General features: G+C 35.6%; 1 protein-coding gene across 1 annotated transcript; it reads left to right on the forward strand.

The window, feature by feature from the left end:
- Positions 1-7,136: 7,136 nt before the first annotated feature.
- Positions 7,137-8,060, forward strand: Or5b102 (olfactory receptor family 5 subfamily B member 102). Its single transcript, NM_001000757.1, has one exon. It carries the CDS (start codon positions 7,137-7,139, stop codon positions 8,058-8,060), a length of 924 nt encoding a protein of 307 aa, NP_001000757.1.
- Positions 8,061-13,748: the final 5,688 nt, after the last annotated feature.

The raw sequence follows: 13,748 nt of genomic DNA on the forward strand, positions 1-13,748 counted from the left end.
TCAGCCAGTTATGGAAACAGAGTGTTCTGCTTTCGGGCGTGTAGTTTTTCCTCTCTACAGGTCTTCAGCTGTTCCTGTGGGCCTGTGTCCTGAGTTCACGAGGCAGGCTGCTTGGAGCAGAAAAGTTGGTCTTACCTGTGGTCCTGAGGTTCAAATTTGCTTGTGGTGTGTTGCTTATGATCTCTCTGTGAGGGCAGCAACCAGGGGGGCCTGCTCCGCCTTCACTCGGGACCCTGTGCACTGAGTTTTTCATTTTTAAATGAGGAAGTATAGTTACGCAGTTTTGAGTTCAATGGCACCATGTGGACCTATGACTCCTTGTAAATCTTGCATTTGAGGCATTTTCTGAATAAATGTATAGAACACTTTTAGAAACAAAGGTCTTTCTCTGACGATATTTTTTGTGAGTTTTCTTCTTTTTTTTACTCATTTCTCATAATCATGGCATAGGTTGTGTCACATCATAACATAATGGTTACTCAGAACTTAAATCTCAAAAAATGACAAGGAGCACCAACACAATTTAACAAATAAAAGCAGGGGTCCAATATAAGATTAATGAGATGCATAATGATACATTTAAAATCCGTGAACATAAATTGTTCAAGTATAAATTAATTTCATCATCTAATGATGTGATCATGTGTATTTTTTTAGTTTGTTCATATAGTGGATTACATTTATGGATTTCCATATATTGAACAATCCCTGCATTCCTGGGATGAAGCCTACTTTATTATGGTTGATAACCATTTTGATGTGCTCTTATATTTGGTTTTCGAGAATTTTATTAAGTACTTTTGCATCAATATTCATAAGGGAAATTGGTCTGTAGTTTTTTTTTTGATAGGTCTTTTTGTGATTTAGGTAACAGTGTAACTGTGATTTCATAGAAAGAATTGGATAGTACTCCTTCTGTTTCTATTTTATGGAATAGTTTGAGGAGTATTGGTATTAGATCTTCTTTGAAGGTCTGATAGAATTCTGCACTAAAACCATCTGGTCATGGGTGTTTTTTGGTTAGGAAACTTCTAAGGACAGTTTCTATTTCCTTCGGTGTTATGGGACCGTTTATTTGGTTTATCTGTTCCTGATTTAACTTTGGTACCTGGTATCTGTCTAAAAATTTGCCCATTTCATCTAGATTTCCCAGTTTGGCTTTGGTAGTAGGATCTGATGATGTTTTGAATTTCCTCAGTTTCTGTTGTTGTGCCCTTTTCATTTTTGATTTTGTTAGTTTAGATAGTGTCTGCGTGTCCTTTGGTCAGCCTGGATAAGCATTTATCTATCTTGTTGATTTTCTCAAAGAACCAGCTCCTGGTTTAGGCAATTCTTTGTATAGCTTTTGTTGTTGTTGTTGTTGTTGTTGTTGTTTGTTTGTTTGTTTCTACTTGGTTGATTTTAGCCCTGCATTTGATTATTTTCTGCTGTCTACTCCTCTTGGGTGTATTTTCTTCTTTTTATTCTGGAGCTTTTAGATGAGCTGTTAAGCTGATAGTGTGTGACCTCTCCAATTTTTTATGGAGGCACTCAGATCTATGAGTTTGCTTTTAGCACTGCTTTTATTGTGTTCAATAAGTTTGGATATGTTGTACCTTCATTTTCATTAAATTCTAAAAAGTCTTTAATTTCTTCCTTGACCACGTAATCATTGAGTAGAATGTTACTCATCCTCCACATGCATGTGGGCTTTCTGTTGTTTTTGTTGTTATTGAAGACCAACCTTAGTCAGTTGTGGTCAGATAGAATATATGGGGTTAATTCAATGTTCTTGTATTTGTTTTATTTATTTACTTTTTGTGTCCAAGTATATGGTCAATTTTGAGAAGGTACCATGAGATGCTGGGAAGAAGGTATATTCTTTTGTTTTAAGGTGATATTTTCTGTTAAATCCATTTAGTTCATAACTTCTTTTCACTTCACTGTGTCTCTGTTTAGATTCTGTTTCCATGTTCTGTCCACTGGTGAGAATGGGGTTTTGAAATCTATTATTATTGTATAAGGTTGAGTTTGTGATTTGAGCTTTAGCAACATTTCTATTACAAATGTGGTTGTCCTTGCATTTGGGGCATAGATGCTTAGAATTGAGAATTCATCATGGTGGATTTTTCCTTCAATGAGTATATAGTTCCTTTCCCCATCTTTTTTTGATAACTTTTGGTTAAAAGTCTATTTTGTTGGATATAAGAATCACTACTCTAGTTTGTTTCTCGGGACCATTTGCTTGGAAATTTTTTCTGATCCTTTTATTTTGAGGTAATGTCTGTCTTTGACTCAGGTGTGTTTTCGGTATGCAGCAAAATGATGTATCCTGTTAATGTATCCAGTCTGTTAGCCTAAGTCTTTTTATTGGGGAATTGAATACATTTATTTAGAGATATACTAGGGACCAATGACTGCTGCTTCCTATTATTTTTTTTGTTAGAGGTGGAATTATGTTTGTGTCTTTCTCTTATTTTGGGTTTGTTTTGAAAAGATTAATTTCTTACTTTATCTTGGGTGTGGTTTCCCCTCTGGTGTTGGAGTTTTCCATCTATTATCCTTTGTAGGGTTGGATTTGTTGAAAGATATTGTGTAAATTTGGTTTTGTCGTGGAATATCTTGGTTTCTCTATCCATGGTAATTCAGATTTTTGCTGGATATAGTAGCCTTGCCTGGCATTTGTCTTCTCTTAATGTCTATATGACATCTGCCCAGGATCTTCTTGCTTTTAGAGTCTCTGTTGAGAAGTTTGTTGCAATTCTGATATGTCTGCTATATATGTTACTTCCCCTTTTTCCATTATTGCTTTCAATATTCTTTCTTTGTTCTGAGCATTTGATGTTTTGAGTATTTTGTGATGAGGGAATTTTTTTTCTGGTTCCCTCTGTTTGGTGTTCTTAGGCTTTTTGTATGTCTATGGGTATTTCTTTCTTTAGGTAAGGAAAGTTTTCTTCTATAATTTTGTTGAAGATGTTTGCTGGCTCTTTGAGTTGGGAATCTTCACTGTCTTCTATACATATTATTCTTACGTTCAATGTTTTCATTGTGTCTTGGATATCTCAAATGTTTTGAGATAGGAGCGTTTTGTATTTTCCTTGACTGTTGTGTTGATGTCCTCTATTCTTTCTTTTGCCACTGAAATTCTCTCTTCTATCTCTTGTATTCTCTTGGTAATGCTTGCATCTGTGACTCGTGTTCGTAGGTTTTCTATCTCCAATACTGAAAATACTAGAGGGTCATAACAGAAGACACTTGAAGGCATTATATTGCAATGGGTGGAGTGGGTTTTTTCATCCTTGTTTTGCAGAAGATCAAAGGAAAACAAAACCAAAATAAAACCAAAATAAAAAATATGATTATCTTAAGGTAGAAAGAAGGTTCTTCGCAAAGTACATAGTTTATAGAATAAAAACAAACAATTACATAATAGGGGAAATAGCAAAAAATTTGTATTGGTAAGAGAGTTCATTTTCTGAGCATAACACAATTACAAAACTCAATAGAAATTAATTATTAAATGGGACATAGTTAGATGGCTTAGTGAATAAAGGAGCTTGCTTACAAGGTGATGATCTCTGTTCAAATCCTGGGATCTATGGGAGGGAGAGAACTGACTTTTGTAAGTTATTTTTGGACTTATATGCAATAACATCATGAACTAGAAAATGAAGAAAAATACCATTCACGTAATAAAACTAAAAAAAAATAGTGGTCAGAAGAAATAAGTAGACATTTTCGCAAAAAGTAACATAGAACCTTCTGTAGAGTACTAGAATGGACAGCTCACAAAGAATGATCAAAGATCATTAGATATTTTTAGAAATTACAGTTAGCTACAAAAAAGAGGCTCTAATGTATTATTGGACAAAAGGGTTACTAAAGATAGAAACAATGTAATATACTGTTTGGATAGGCTGGAAGAAATGAAAACAAATACTAGAAAGAAGGATTTTAAAGTTTTTTTTTTTAAATTGCAAATAAATAGGGCTTGAAAAGACAGGCATACATAACGTAATTTGAACATTTAAAAATGTACATTATGTATAGAAGCATTGCATGGGACCTCTTTAATATGTATGACTTTTGTGTTTTAATTCATCCATTAAAATGATATTTAACTTCCAAAAAGTAAGCTTGGTCCCCAAGGTCAATTTTTTTCCCTAAGAAAACAGTATGAGGATTTTCAGCTATACTCTGGAGGAATCTCCAGAGCTCTGTGAGTGTCTAAAATTCTCCTCACATCTCCATGTACTAGTTTCTGAAATACTGATTTGACTCATTAGGGTAATAACTATGTGTTATTCTCCATTAGATGCTATTTATTTTATTGGCTGCAGTAATTGTTAACATATGCAGGTTTTTGGACTTACTCAAAGATTAGCTATGAGCCTTCAAGAAATGTGAGAAAAAAACACTCAAACATAAAAAGTCACATTGCTTCACTTTTATTTGGTAAGCTCTTCATGAGTTCTCTGACTGTCTCCTATATTTTTTTTTATTCAGACACAACTTGTGAATTATAAAAGCGATTGTGTCTTCTTTTCCTGTAGTATGTATTCTGGATAAAAAGGTATGTGACACTTCCAAGGAAAGATGAGGAATGCATGATGAATTCAGGACTTGGTCTGTGTGGAAATTCTGTCCTGACCTCTTGCTTTAGAAAAGCTGGAGTTATTTCCTAAGAAGAATATTTGAGAAATATTACATAGTAGATTTTTAAGATTTTAGTGTAACTGTTATAGTAATTATTCTGCTATAAACTGGGCATTTACAAGCCATTGAGGACAATTCCAAAAATAAATAGTCTGTGAAAACTACTGTAAGCTGTTTGAAAACAGATGTTTAAAAATAGTTTAGAGGTCTAAAAGAGTTCATAGGCTAAAGGTTAATCTAAAACTAGTTTTGAGATGCTGAGTTGAAGTATAAATGTGAAAACACTGGGAAATTTTGATAATTCAAATATTTAAAATTCCTCTAAGAATAGAAAATAGAAGATGCTTGATGAAATTTTATGTTGTTTAGTGTATGCTTCAGTCAGTTGAATGGAAGAAACCATCAAAAAAGGCACAGACTCAGAAGATAAAATCATTTTTCTGGACACTGATTAAGGCTTGGACATAAATGAATACTCTCTCAGTGACATTTAAAATCTTATGACCTGAGGTCAGGTTGTATATAATTTGTATATGAATGTTTCTCATAGTGTTCTCCAAAATTGAGACTCTCATTTAACTTCTTAGATTATAAGAATATAATCTTATGAATTATATTCTTATGGATAGAGTAATAAAGAATACTTCATTTCTATTTCTCACACACCTGCACATGCATGTGCACACATAAAACTCCATTTGTATATGATACAATGCAGACAGTTATTATATGAGGTAATATTTGCAACTTAAATGTTTTCAAGGTATGATACATAAATAAAGTGGGCAAAAGCTCAACACAAATATGATAGCAAATAATAGTTAATAGGGTAGATATCCTTCCAAATATGCTAAGCCAAACAAGAAAATTCAAGCATCATTAGACTACAAGAACTACATAAATCAGAGATTAACAATCCAATTCACTAGGAAACTGGGCTATCTTGGTCTCTGTTATCTCTGTTGGATGATATTCAGAGAAAATTAAAACAAAAATTAAGAAAGGAAGAAATTTGTATTTAAAATTAAGGATCACAATAATGAAACTTTACAAAAGAATAGTCCATATCAAATAGTATGACCAGCATCCACAGTCTTAGCGTGAAAACAAACCAAGGATCATGAGAAGGCACAGGCAATACTGGTGGACCAAGCACTGAAAGGGCAATATGGAGAAAGAACTTTCAGGACTTTTAACTTACCCAGAATAAAAGACTTCTATGCTACTATCACATAGCAATGGTATCATGATCAGTACCATACACTAAGCTGTGTTAGCAGCCAGCACTGTATTGCCTGTGTTATGTTCTTTTATTTTTGCAATAATATCACAAAGTAGGCCTCACTACTGTCTTTGTTTTGCAGATGGAAAAATGATATTTAGAGAAGGTAGGTGCTTTCTGGGTAGTGGATGATCTGGTATATAGTTTTTCTGAGAACTTTATTTCAAACTGATTCTGTGGTTGAACATTGTAAGTGCAAGAAAACTAGCAATTTTAGTGTTAAACAATGCTGGTTAAAATTAAAGCTGTTTGTGACCTAGTCATAACTTCATAATTCTTAATATATCCCTATTAATGCTATTAATGTATCTACATAGGTTATATTAAAAGCATGGAAATGTATGTAGAAAAATGTAAAAATGCAATCCAGATCTCAGTACTTCATTTATAATATTCTAATATTCAGAAGAAACATTTCATGGTTTGGTTAAGGATTACTTGTTCAATTGACAGTTAATGAGAAAAATTATGTAGTCACCAAGAAGAACTTACCACATAGTGTGTCACTTGGTTCAGTGTGATAAAACAAAATAAAAACAATATTCAGTATAACTGTCAAATTATTTTACACTGTTAGCTTGCAATGTATTAATAGTTAACCAAGATCAAGAATAGAAAGTGGTAATTGTGTCATTCAGAAATGTAGAAAATTTGTAATTTTTGTGCAGGACAATTTACTTGGATGTAATAATAATTTATTAAAGTCATTATGCTATTGATAGAGCACAGACTGTTTCTATACTATGTTTTGTCAGTTATGTACAGTAGTGTTAGTTTTTACAGTCCAGGAAAAGGTCATAGATACATAGCACATTAAGAAAAACAATTTTCACAGTTACTAAACTCTCTATGTTGGGTATACATATATATAATTTTGGCTTTTGGTAGAATATCAATTAAATTTTTACAGATTCTAATTATTTTATTACTCTATTCTTAAATATTAAAAATAATTCTATGTGTATAGGCACCATGTGGAAAACTATCTTTTAGTCTTGTATGTTTATACAAAATGTGTGCCTCCTGCCTAAGCAGGCCAGAAGGTGTCAGACAGATCCCCTTCTATTGGATTACAGACAATTGTGAGCTGTTCTGTAGATGCTGGGATTTTGGACTACAAATCCAGGGCTGTAACCAATGAACTATCTTTTCAAACCATTATTCTACTATATCTCTGTTAAAAATTTTAAGGCCTTCTGTTGATTAACTGATATCACTGATGGAAAACAGGACAGAAGTGAGATACTTCGTCCTGGTGGGACTCACCAATGACCCAGACCTGCAGCTTCCCCTCTTCATCACCTTTTTCCTGATCTACACCATCACCATTATTGGAAATATGGGGCTGATCCTTTTGATTCTTTCAGACTCTCGGCTTCACACCCCCATGTACATTTTCCTAGGTAATCTGTCTTTAGTGGACTTCTGTTACTCTTCAACAGTAACTCCAAATGTCATAGCTGGATTCCTTACAGGAGACAAGATCATGTCTTACAATGCTTGTGCCTCTCAGATGTTCTTTTTTGCAAACTTTGCTGATGTGGAAAACTACCTTTTAGTCTCAATGGCGTATGATCGTTATGTAGCAGTATGTAAGCCCCTACACTATGCCACCACCATGACGACACGTGTATGTGTATGTATAGTCATTGGCTGTTATATCTGTGGTTTCCTGAATGCTTCCATCTATACTGTGAATGCATTCAGTCTCTCCTTCTGTGAATCCAATGTGGTCCACCATTTTTTCTGTGATGTTTTAGCAGTCATGATTGTATCTTGCTCTGATAGACACGTTAATGAACTTACTTTTGTTTATGTAGCCAGCTTCAATATATTTTTTGCCCTTATACTCATCTTAATATCCTACATGTTCATTTTTACTAGCATACTAAAGATGCATTCAGCTGCAGGATATCAAAAAGCTCTCTCCACATTTGCTTCACACTTCACAGCTGTCTCCATTTTCTATGGGACAATCATATTTATGTACCTGCAGCCCAGCTCGAGTCAATCTATGGACACTGACAAAATTGCATCTGTGTTCTATGTTATGATTATCCCCATGTTGAATCCTCTGGTTTACAGCCTGAGGAACAGGGATGTGAAAAGTGCTTTCACAAAGATTATATTGAGGTCAAGATGATGTTTATACCTCTGATTTCAGGTTTTTAGAATACAAAACACTTGGATACATTCATCTTATTATTATGAATCACATTTTCTAACCCTGTACCAAATTCAAGAACTTGAAGTGACGACTTCACCTCTGCAAAACTGTGCTGCCTTTCAGAGCAATCACCTTATTCAGAAGAGTAACAAATAAATAACATGACTATGATAACTTTAGGTCAGACTGTGAAAAACTTAATTTATTACATTATGATATTCAGTCCTTTTTCATACAATATTTCTTCTGTCCTATCAATATATGTAAGCAAGTGTATATAAAGTCTTTTTCCCATCTTAATTAAATTGGGTATTTCTTATTTACATTTCAAAGGTTATTTCCTTCTCCAGGTTCCATGCCAATATCCCCCTAAACCCTCCCCCTCCCATTCTATATGGGTACTTCAATCCCAATCCTCCCCCCCATTACCGCCCTCCGACAACAATCACATTCACTGGGGGTCAGCCTTAGCAGGACTAAGGGGTTCCCTTTCCACTGGTGCCATTACTAGGCTATTTATTGCTACCTATGCAGTTGGAGCTCAGGGTCAGTCCACGTATAGTCTCTGGGTAGTGACTTAGTCCCTGGAAGCTCTGGTTGGTTGGCATTGTTGTTCATATGGGGTCTCAAGCCCCTTCAGTAATTTCATTTTTTTTCTGTGATTCCTTCAACGGAGGTCCCGTTCTCAGTTCAGGGGTTTGATGCTGGAATTTGCATATGTATTTGCCATATTCTGGCTGTGTCTCTCAGGAGAGATCTACATCTGGTTCATGTCATTCTGCATTTCTTTGCTTCATCCACCTTACCTGGTTTGGTGGCTGTATATGTATGGGCCACATGTGGGACAGATCCTGAATGGGCATTTTTTCAGCCTCTGTTCTAACCTTTGCCTCCCTATCCCCTCCAAAGGGTATTTTTGTTCCCATTTTAAAGAAGGACTGAAGCATCTGCCTTTTGGTCATCCTTCTTGAGTTTCATGTGTTCTGTGCATCTAGGGTAATTTGAGCATTTGGCCTAATATCCACTTATCAATGACTGCATGCCATGTGTGTTTTTCTGTGATTGAGTTACCTCAATCAGGATGATATTTTCAAGTTCCATCCATTTGCCTAGGAATTTCATAAAGGCATTGTTTCTGATAGTTGAGTAGTATTCCATTGTGTAGATGTACCACACATTCCTCTGTTGAAGGGCATCTGTGTTCTTTCCAGCTTCTGGCTATTACAAATAAGGCTGCTATGAACATAGTGAAGCAAGTGTTTGTTACATGTTGGGGCATCTTTTGGGTATATGCTCAAGAGAGGTATAGCTGGGTCCTTAGGTAGTTCAATGTCCAATTTTCTGAGGAACCTCCAGACTGATTTCCAGAATGGTTGTACCAGTCTGCAATCCCACCAACAATGGAGGAGTGTGCCTCTTTCTCCACATCCTCACCAGCATCTGCTGTCGCTGGAGTTTTTGATCTTAGCCATTCTGACTGGTGTGAGGTAGAATCTCAGGGTTGTTTTGATTTGCATTTTCCTTATGACTACAGATGTTGAACATTTCTTTAGGTACTTCTCAGCCTTTTAGCATTCCGCAGCTGTGAATTCTTTGTTTAGCTCTGAACCCCATTTTTGGTTCTTTTTTTTTTTCGGAGCTGGGGACCGAACCCAGGGCCTTGCGCTTCCTAGGCAAGCGCTCTACCACTGAGCTAAATCCCCAACCCCATGAACCCCATTTTTAATAGGGTTATTTGTCTCCCTGCAGTCTAACTTCATGAGTTCTTTGTATATTTTGTATATAAGCCCTCTATCAGTTGTAGGATTGATAAAAATCATTTCCCAATCTGTTGGTTGACATTTTGTCCTAACAAGAGTGTCCTCTGTCTTACAGAAGCATTGTAGTTTTATGAGATCCCATTTGTCATTTCTTGATATTAGAACTTAAGCCATTGTTGTTTTGTTTTGGAAATTTTCTCCAGTGTCTACGTTTTCAAGATTCTTCCCCATTTTTCCTTCTGTTAGTTTGAGTGTATCTGGTTTGATGTGGAGGTCCTAGATCCACTTGGACTTAAGCTTTATACAGGGTGATAAGAATGGGTCAATTTGCATTCTTCTACATGTTGACCTCCAGTTGAACCAACACCATTTTCTGAAAATGCTACCTTTTTTTTTTCCATTGGATGATTTTGGCTCGTTTGTCAAAAAGCAAGTGACCATAGTGAGTTCATTTCTGGGTCTTAAATTCTATTCCACTGGTCTATCTGCCTGTCTCTGTACTAATATCATACAGTTTTTATCACTATTCCTCTGTAATACTGCTTGAGTTCAGGGATAGTGATTCCCCCGAAGTCCTTTTATTGTTGAGGATAGTTTTAGCTATCCTGGGTTTTTTGTTATTGCAGATGAATTTGCAAATTGTTCTGTCTAACTCTCTGAAGAAATGGATTGGTATTTTGGTGGGGGTTGCATTGAATCTGTAGATTGCTTTTGGTAAAATGACCATTTTTACTATCCTAATCCTGTCAATCCATGAGCATGGGAGATCTTTCCATCTTCTGAGGTCTTCTTCAATTTCTTTCTTCAGAGGCTTGAAGTTCTTCTAATATCATTCACTTGATTGGTTAAAGTCACACCAAGCTATTTTATATTATTTGGGACTATTATGAAGGGTGTCGTTTCCCTAATTTCTCCCTCAGCTTGTTTCTCTTTTGTGTAGAGGAAGGTTACTGATTTATTTGAGTTGATTTTATACCCAGCCACTTTGCTGAAGATGTTTATCAGGTTTAGTAGTTCTCTGGTCGAACTTTTGGGAGCACTTAAGTATACTATCCTATCATCTGCAAATAGTGATATTTTGACTTCTTCCTTTCAAATCTGCATCCTTTTGGTCTCCTTTTGTTGTCTGATTGCTCTGGCTAGGACTTTGAGAAATATGTTGAATAAGTAGGGAGAGAGTGGGCAGCCTTGTTTAGTCACTGATTTTAGTGGGATTGCTTCAAGTTTCTCTCCATTTAGTTTAATTTTAGCTATTGGTTTGCTGTATATGGCCTTTCATATGTTGAGGATATGGACCTTGAATTCCTGTTTTTTCTAGGACTATTGCTATAAAGGGGTGTTGAATATTATCAAATGCTTTCTCAGCATCTAAGGAAATGATCGTGTGGTTTTTATTTTTCAGTTTATTTATATAGTATATTATGCTGATGGTTTTCCATATATTAAACCATCCCTGCATCCCTGGGATGATGCCATCATGATGGATGATTGTTTTGATGTGTTCTTGGATTTGGTTTGCAAGAATTCTATTGAGTATTTTTGCGTCGATATTTATAAGGGAATTTGTCTGAAATTCTCTTTGTTGGGTCTTTGTGTGGTATAGGTATAAGGGTAATTGTGGCTTCATAGAAGGAATTCAGTAGCGTTCTGTCTGTTTCAATTTTGTGGAATAGTTTGGATAGTATTGGTATGATGTCTTCTATGAAGGTATGATAGAATTCTGCTGTGAACCCATCTGGACCTGGGCTTTTTTTGGTTGAGAGACTTTTAAGTACTGCTTCTATTTCTTTAAGAGTTATGAGGTTGTTTAAATGTTTTATCTGTTCCTGGTTTAACTTTGATACCTGGGATCTGTGTAGGAAATTGTCCATTTCCTCCAGATTTTCAAGTTTTGTTGAGTATAGGTTTTTGTAGTAGGATCTGATGATTTTTTGAATTTCCTCTGATTCTGTTGTTATGTTCCCCTTTTCATTTCTGATTTTCTTAATTTGGACACATTCTCTGTGCCCTCTTGTTAGTCTGGCTAAGGGTTTATTATCTTGTTGATTTTCTCAGAGAACCAGCTTTTGGTTCTGTTGATTCTTGGTATAGTCCTTTTTGTTTCTATGTGGTTGATTTCAGCTCTGAGTTTGATTAGTTCCTGCCTTCTACTCCTCCTGCGTGTATTTGCTGCTTTTTGTTCTAGAGCTTTTAGGTATGCTGTCAAGCTGCTGATATATGCTCTCTCCTGTTTCTTTCTGCAGGCACTCAGAGCTATGACTTTTCCTCTTAGCACAGCTTTCATTGTGTCCCATAAGTTTGGGTATGTTGTACCTTCATTTTCATTAAGTTCTAAGAAGTCTTTAATTTCTTTCTTTATTTCTTCTTTGACCAGGTTTTTATTGAGTAGAGCATTGTTCAACTTCCATGTATATGTGGGTGTTCTTTCCTTACTGTTATTGAACACCAGTTTTAGCACATGGTGGTCTGATAGGATGCATGGGATTATTTCTATCTTTCTGTATCTGTTGAGGCCTGTTTTGTGACCTATTATATGGTCAATTTTGGAGAAAGTACCATGAGGTGGTGAGAAGAAGGTATATCCTTTTGTTTTAGGATAGAATGTTCTATAAATATCTGTTAAGTCCATTTGCTTTATGACTCCTCTTTGTCTATGTCTCTGTTTAATTTCTGTTTCCATGATCTGTCCATTGAATAGAATGGGGTGTTGAAATCCCCTACTATTATCACGTGAGGTGCAATGTGTGCTTTGAGGTTTAGTAAGGTTTCTTTATGTATGTAGGTGCACTTGTATTTGGTGCATAGATATTTAGGATTGAGAGTTCACTTTGTTGGATTTTTCCTTTGATGAATATGAAGTTCCTTCTTAATCTTTTTTGGTGACTTTTGGTTGAAAATCAAAAAGCTACTTTAGCTTGCTTCTTCAGACCATTTTATTGGAAAGTTGTTTTCCAACCTTTTACTCTGAGGTACTATCTGTTGTCTCTGAGTTGTGCTTCCTGTAAGAAGCAAAATGCTGGGTCCTCATTATGTAGCTAGTTCGTTAATCTGTGTCTTTTTATTGTGGAATTGAGTCCATTGATGTTGAGCGATATTAAGGAATAGTGATTATTGTTTCCTGTTATCTTCTTATTTGGATGTAAGATTATGTTTGTGTGCTTTCCTTTGTTTTGTTGCAATATGATTAGTCTCTTGATTTGTCTAAGGTTAGCTTGACTCCTTGTGTTGGGCTTTACCATTTATTATCCTTTGTAGGGCTGCATTTGTAGAAAGATATTGTGTAAATTTGGTTTTGTCATGGAATATCTTGATTTCTCCATCTATGTTAATTGAGAGCTTTGCCGGATACAGTAACCTGGGCTGGCATTTGTGTTCTCTAATGGTCTGTATGACATCTGTCCAGGATTTTCTGGCTTAATAGTGTCTGGTGAGAAATCTGGTGTAATTCTGATAGGTCTGCCTTTATATTTCACTTGACATTTTCCCCTTACTGCTTTTAATATTCTTTCTTTACTTTGTGCATTTGGTGTTTTGACTATTATGTGACAGGATGAGTTTCTTTTCTGGTCCAATCTATTTGGAGTTCTGTAGGCTTCTTGTATGCTTATGTGCAACACTTTCTTTAGTTTAGGGAAGTTTTCTTCTATGATTTTGTTGAAGATATTTACTGGTCCTTTGAGCTGGGAGTCTTCACTCTCTTCTGTACCTATTATCCTTAGGTTTGATCTTCTCTGAGTCCTGGATCTCCTGTTTTGGACCAGTGGCTTTCTCTGCTTTGCATTATATTTGACAGTTATTTCAATGATTTCTATGGAATCTTCTGCTCCTGAGATTCTGTCTTCTATCTCTTGTATCCTGTTAGTGATGCCTGCATCTACGACTCCTTGTCTCTTCCTTTGGTTTT

Source organism: Rattus norvegicus, chromosome 1 (genome assembly GCF_036323735.1).
Source record: "Rattus norvegicus strain BN/NHsdMcwi chromosome 1, GRCr8, whole genome shotgun sequence".
Classification (NCBI taxonomy): Eukaryota; Metazoa; Chordata; class Mammalia; order Rodentia; family Muridae; genus Rattus; species Rattus norvegicus.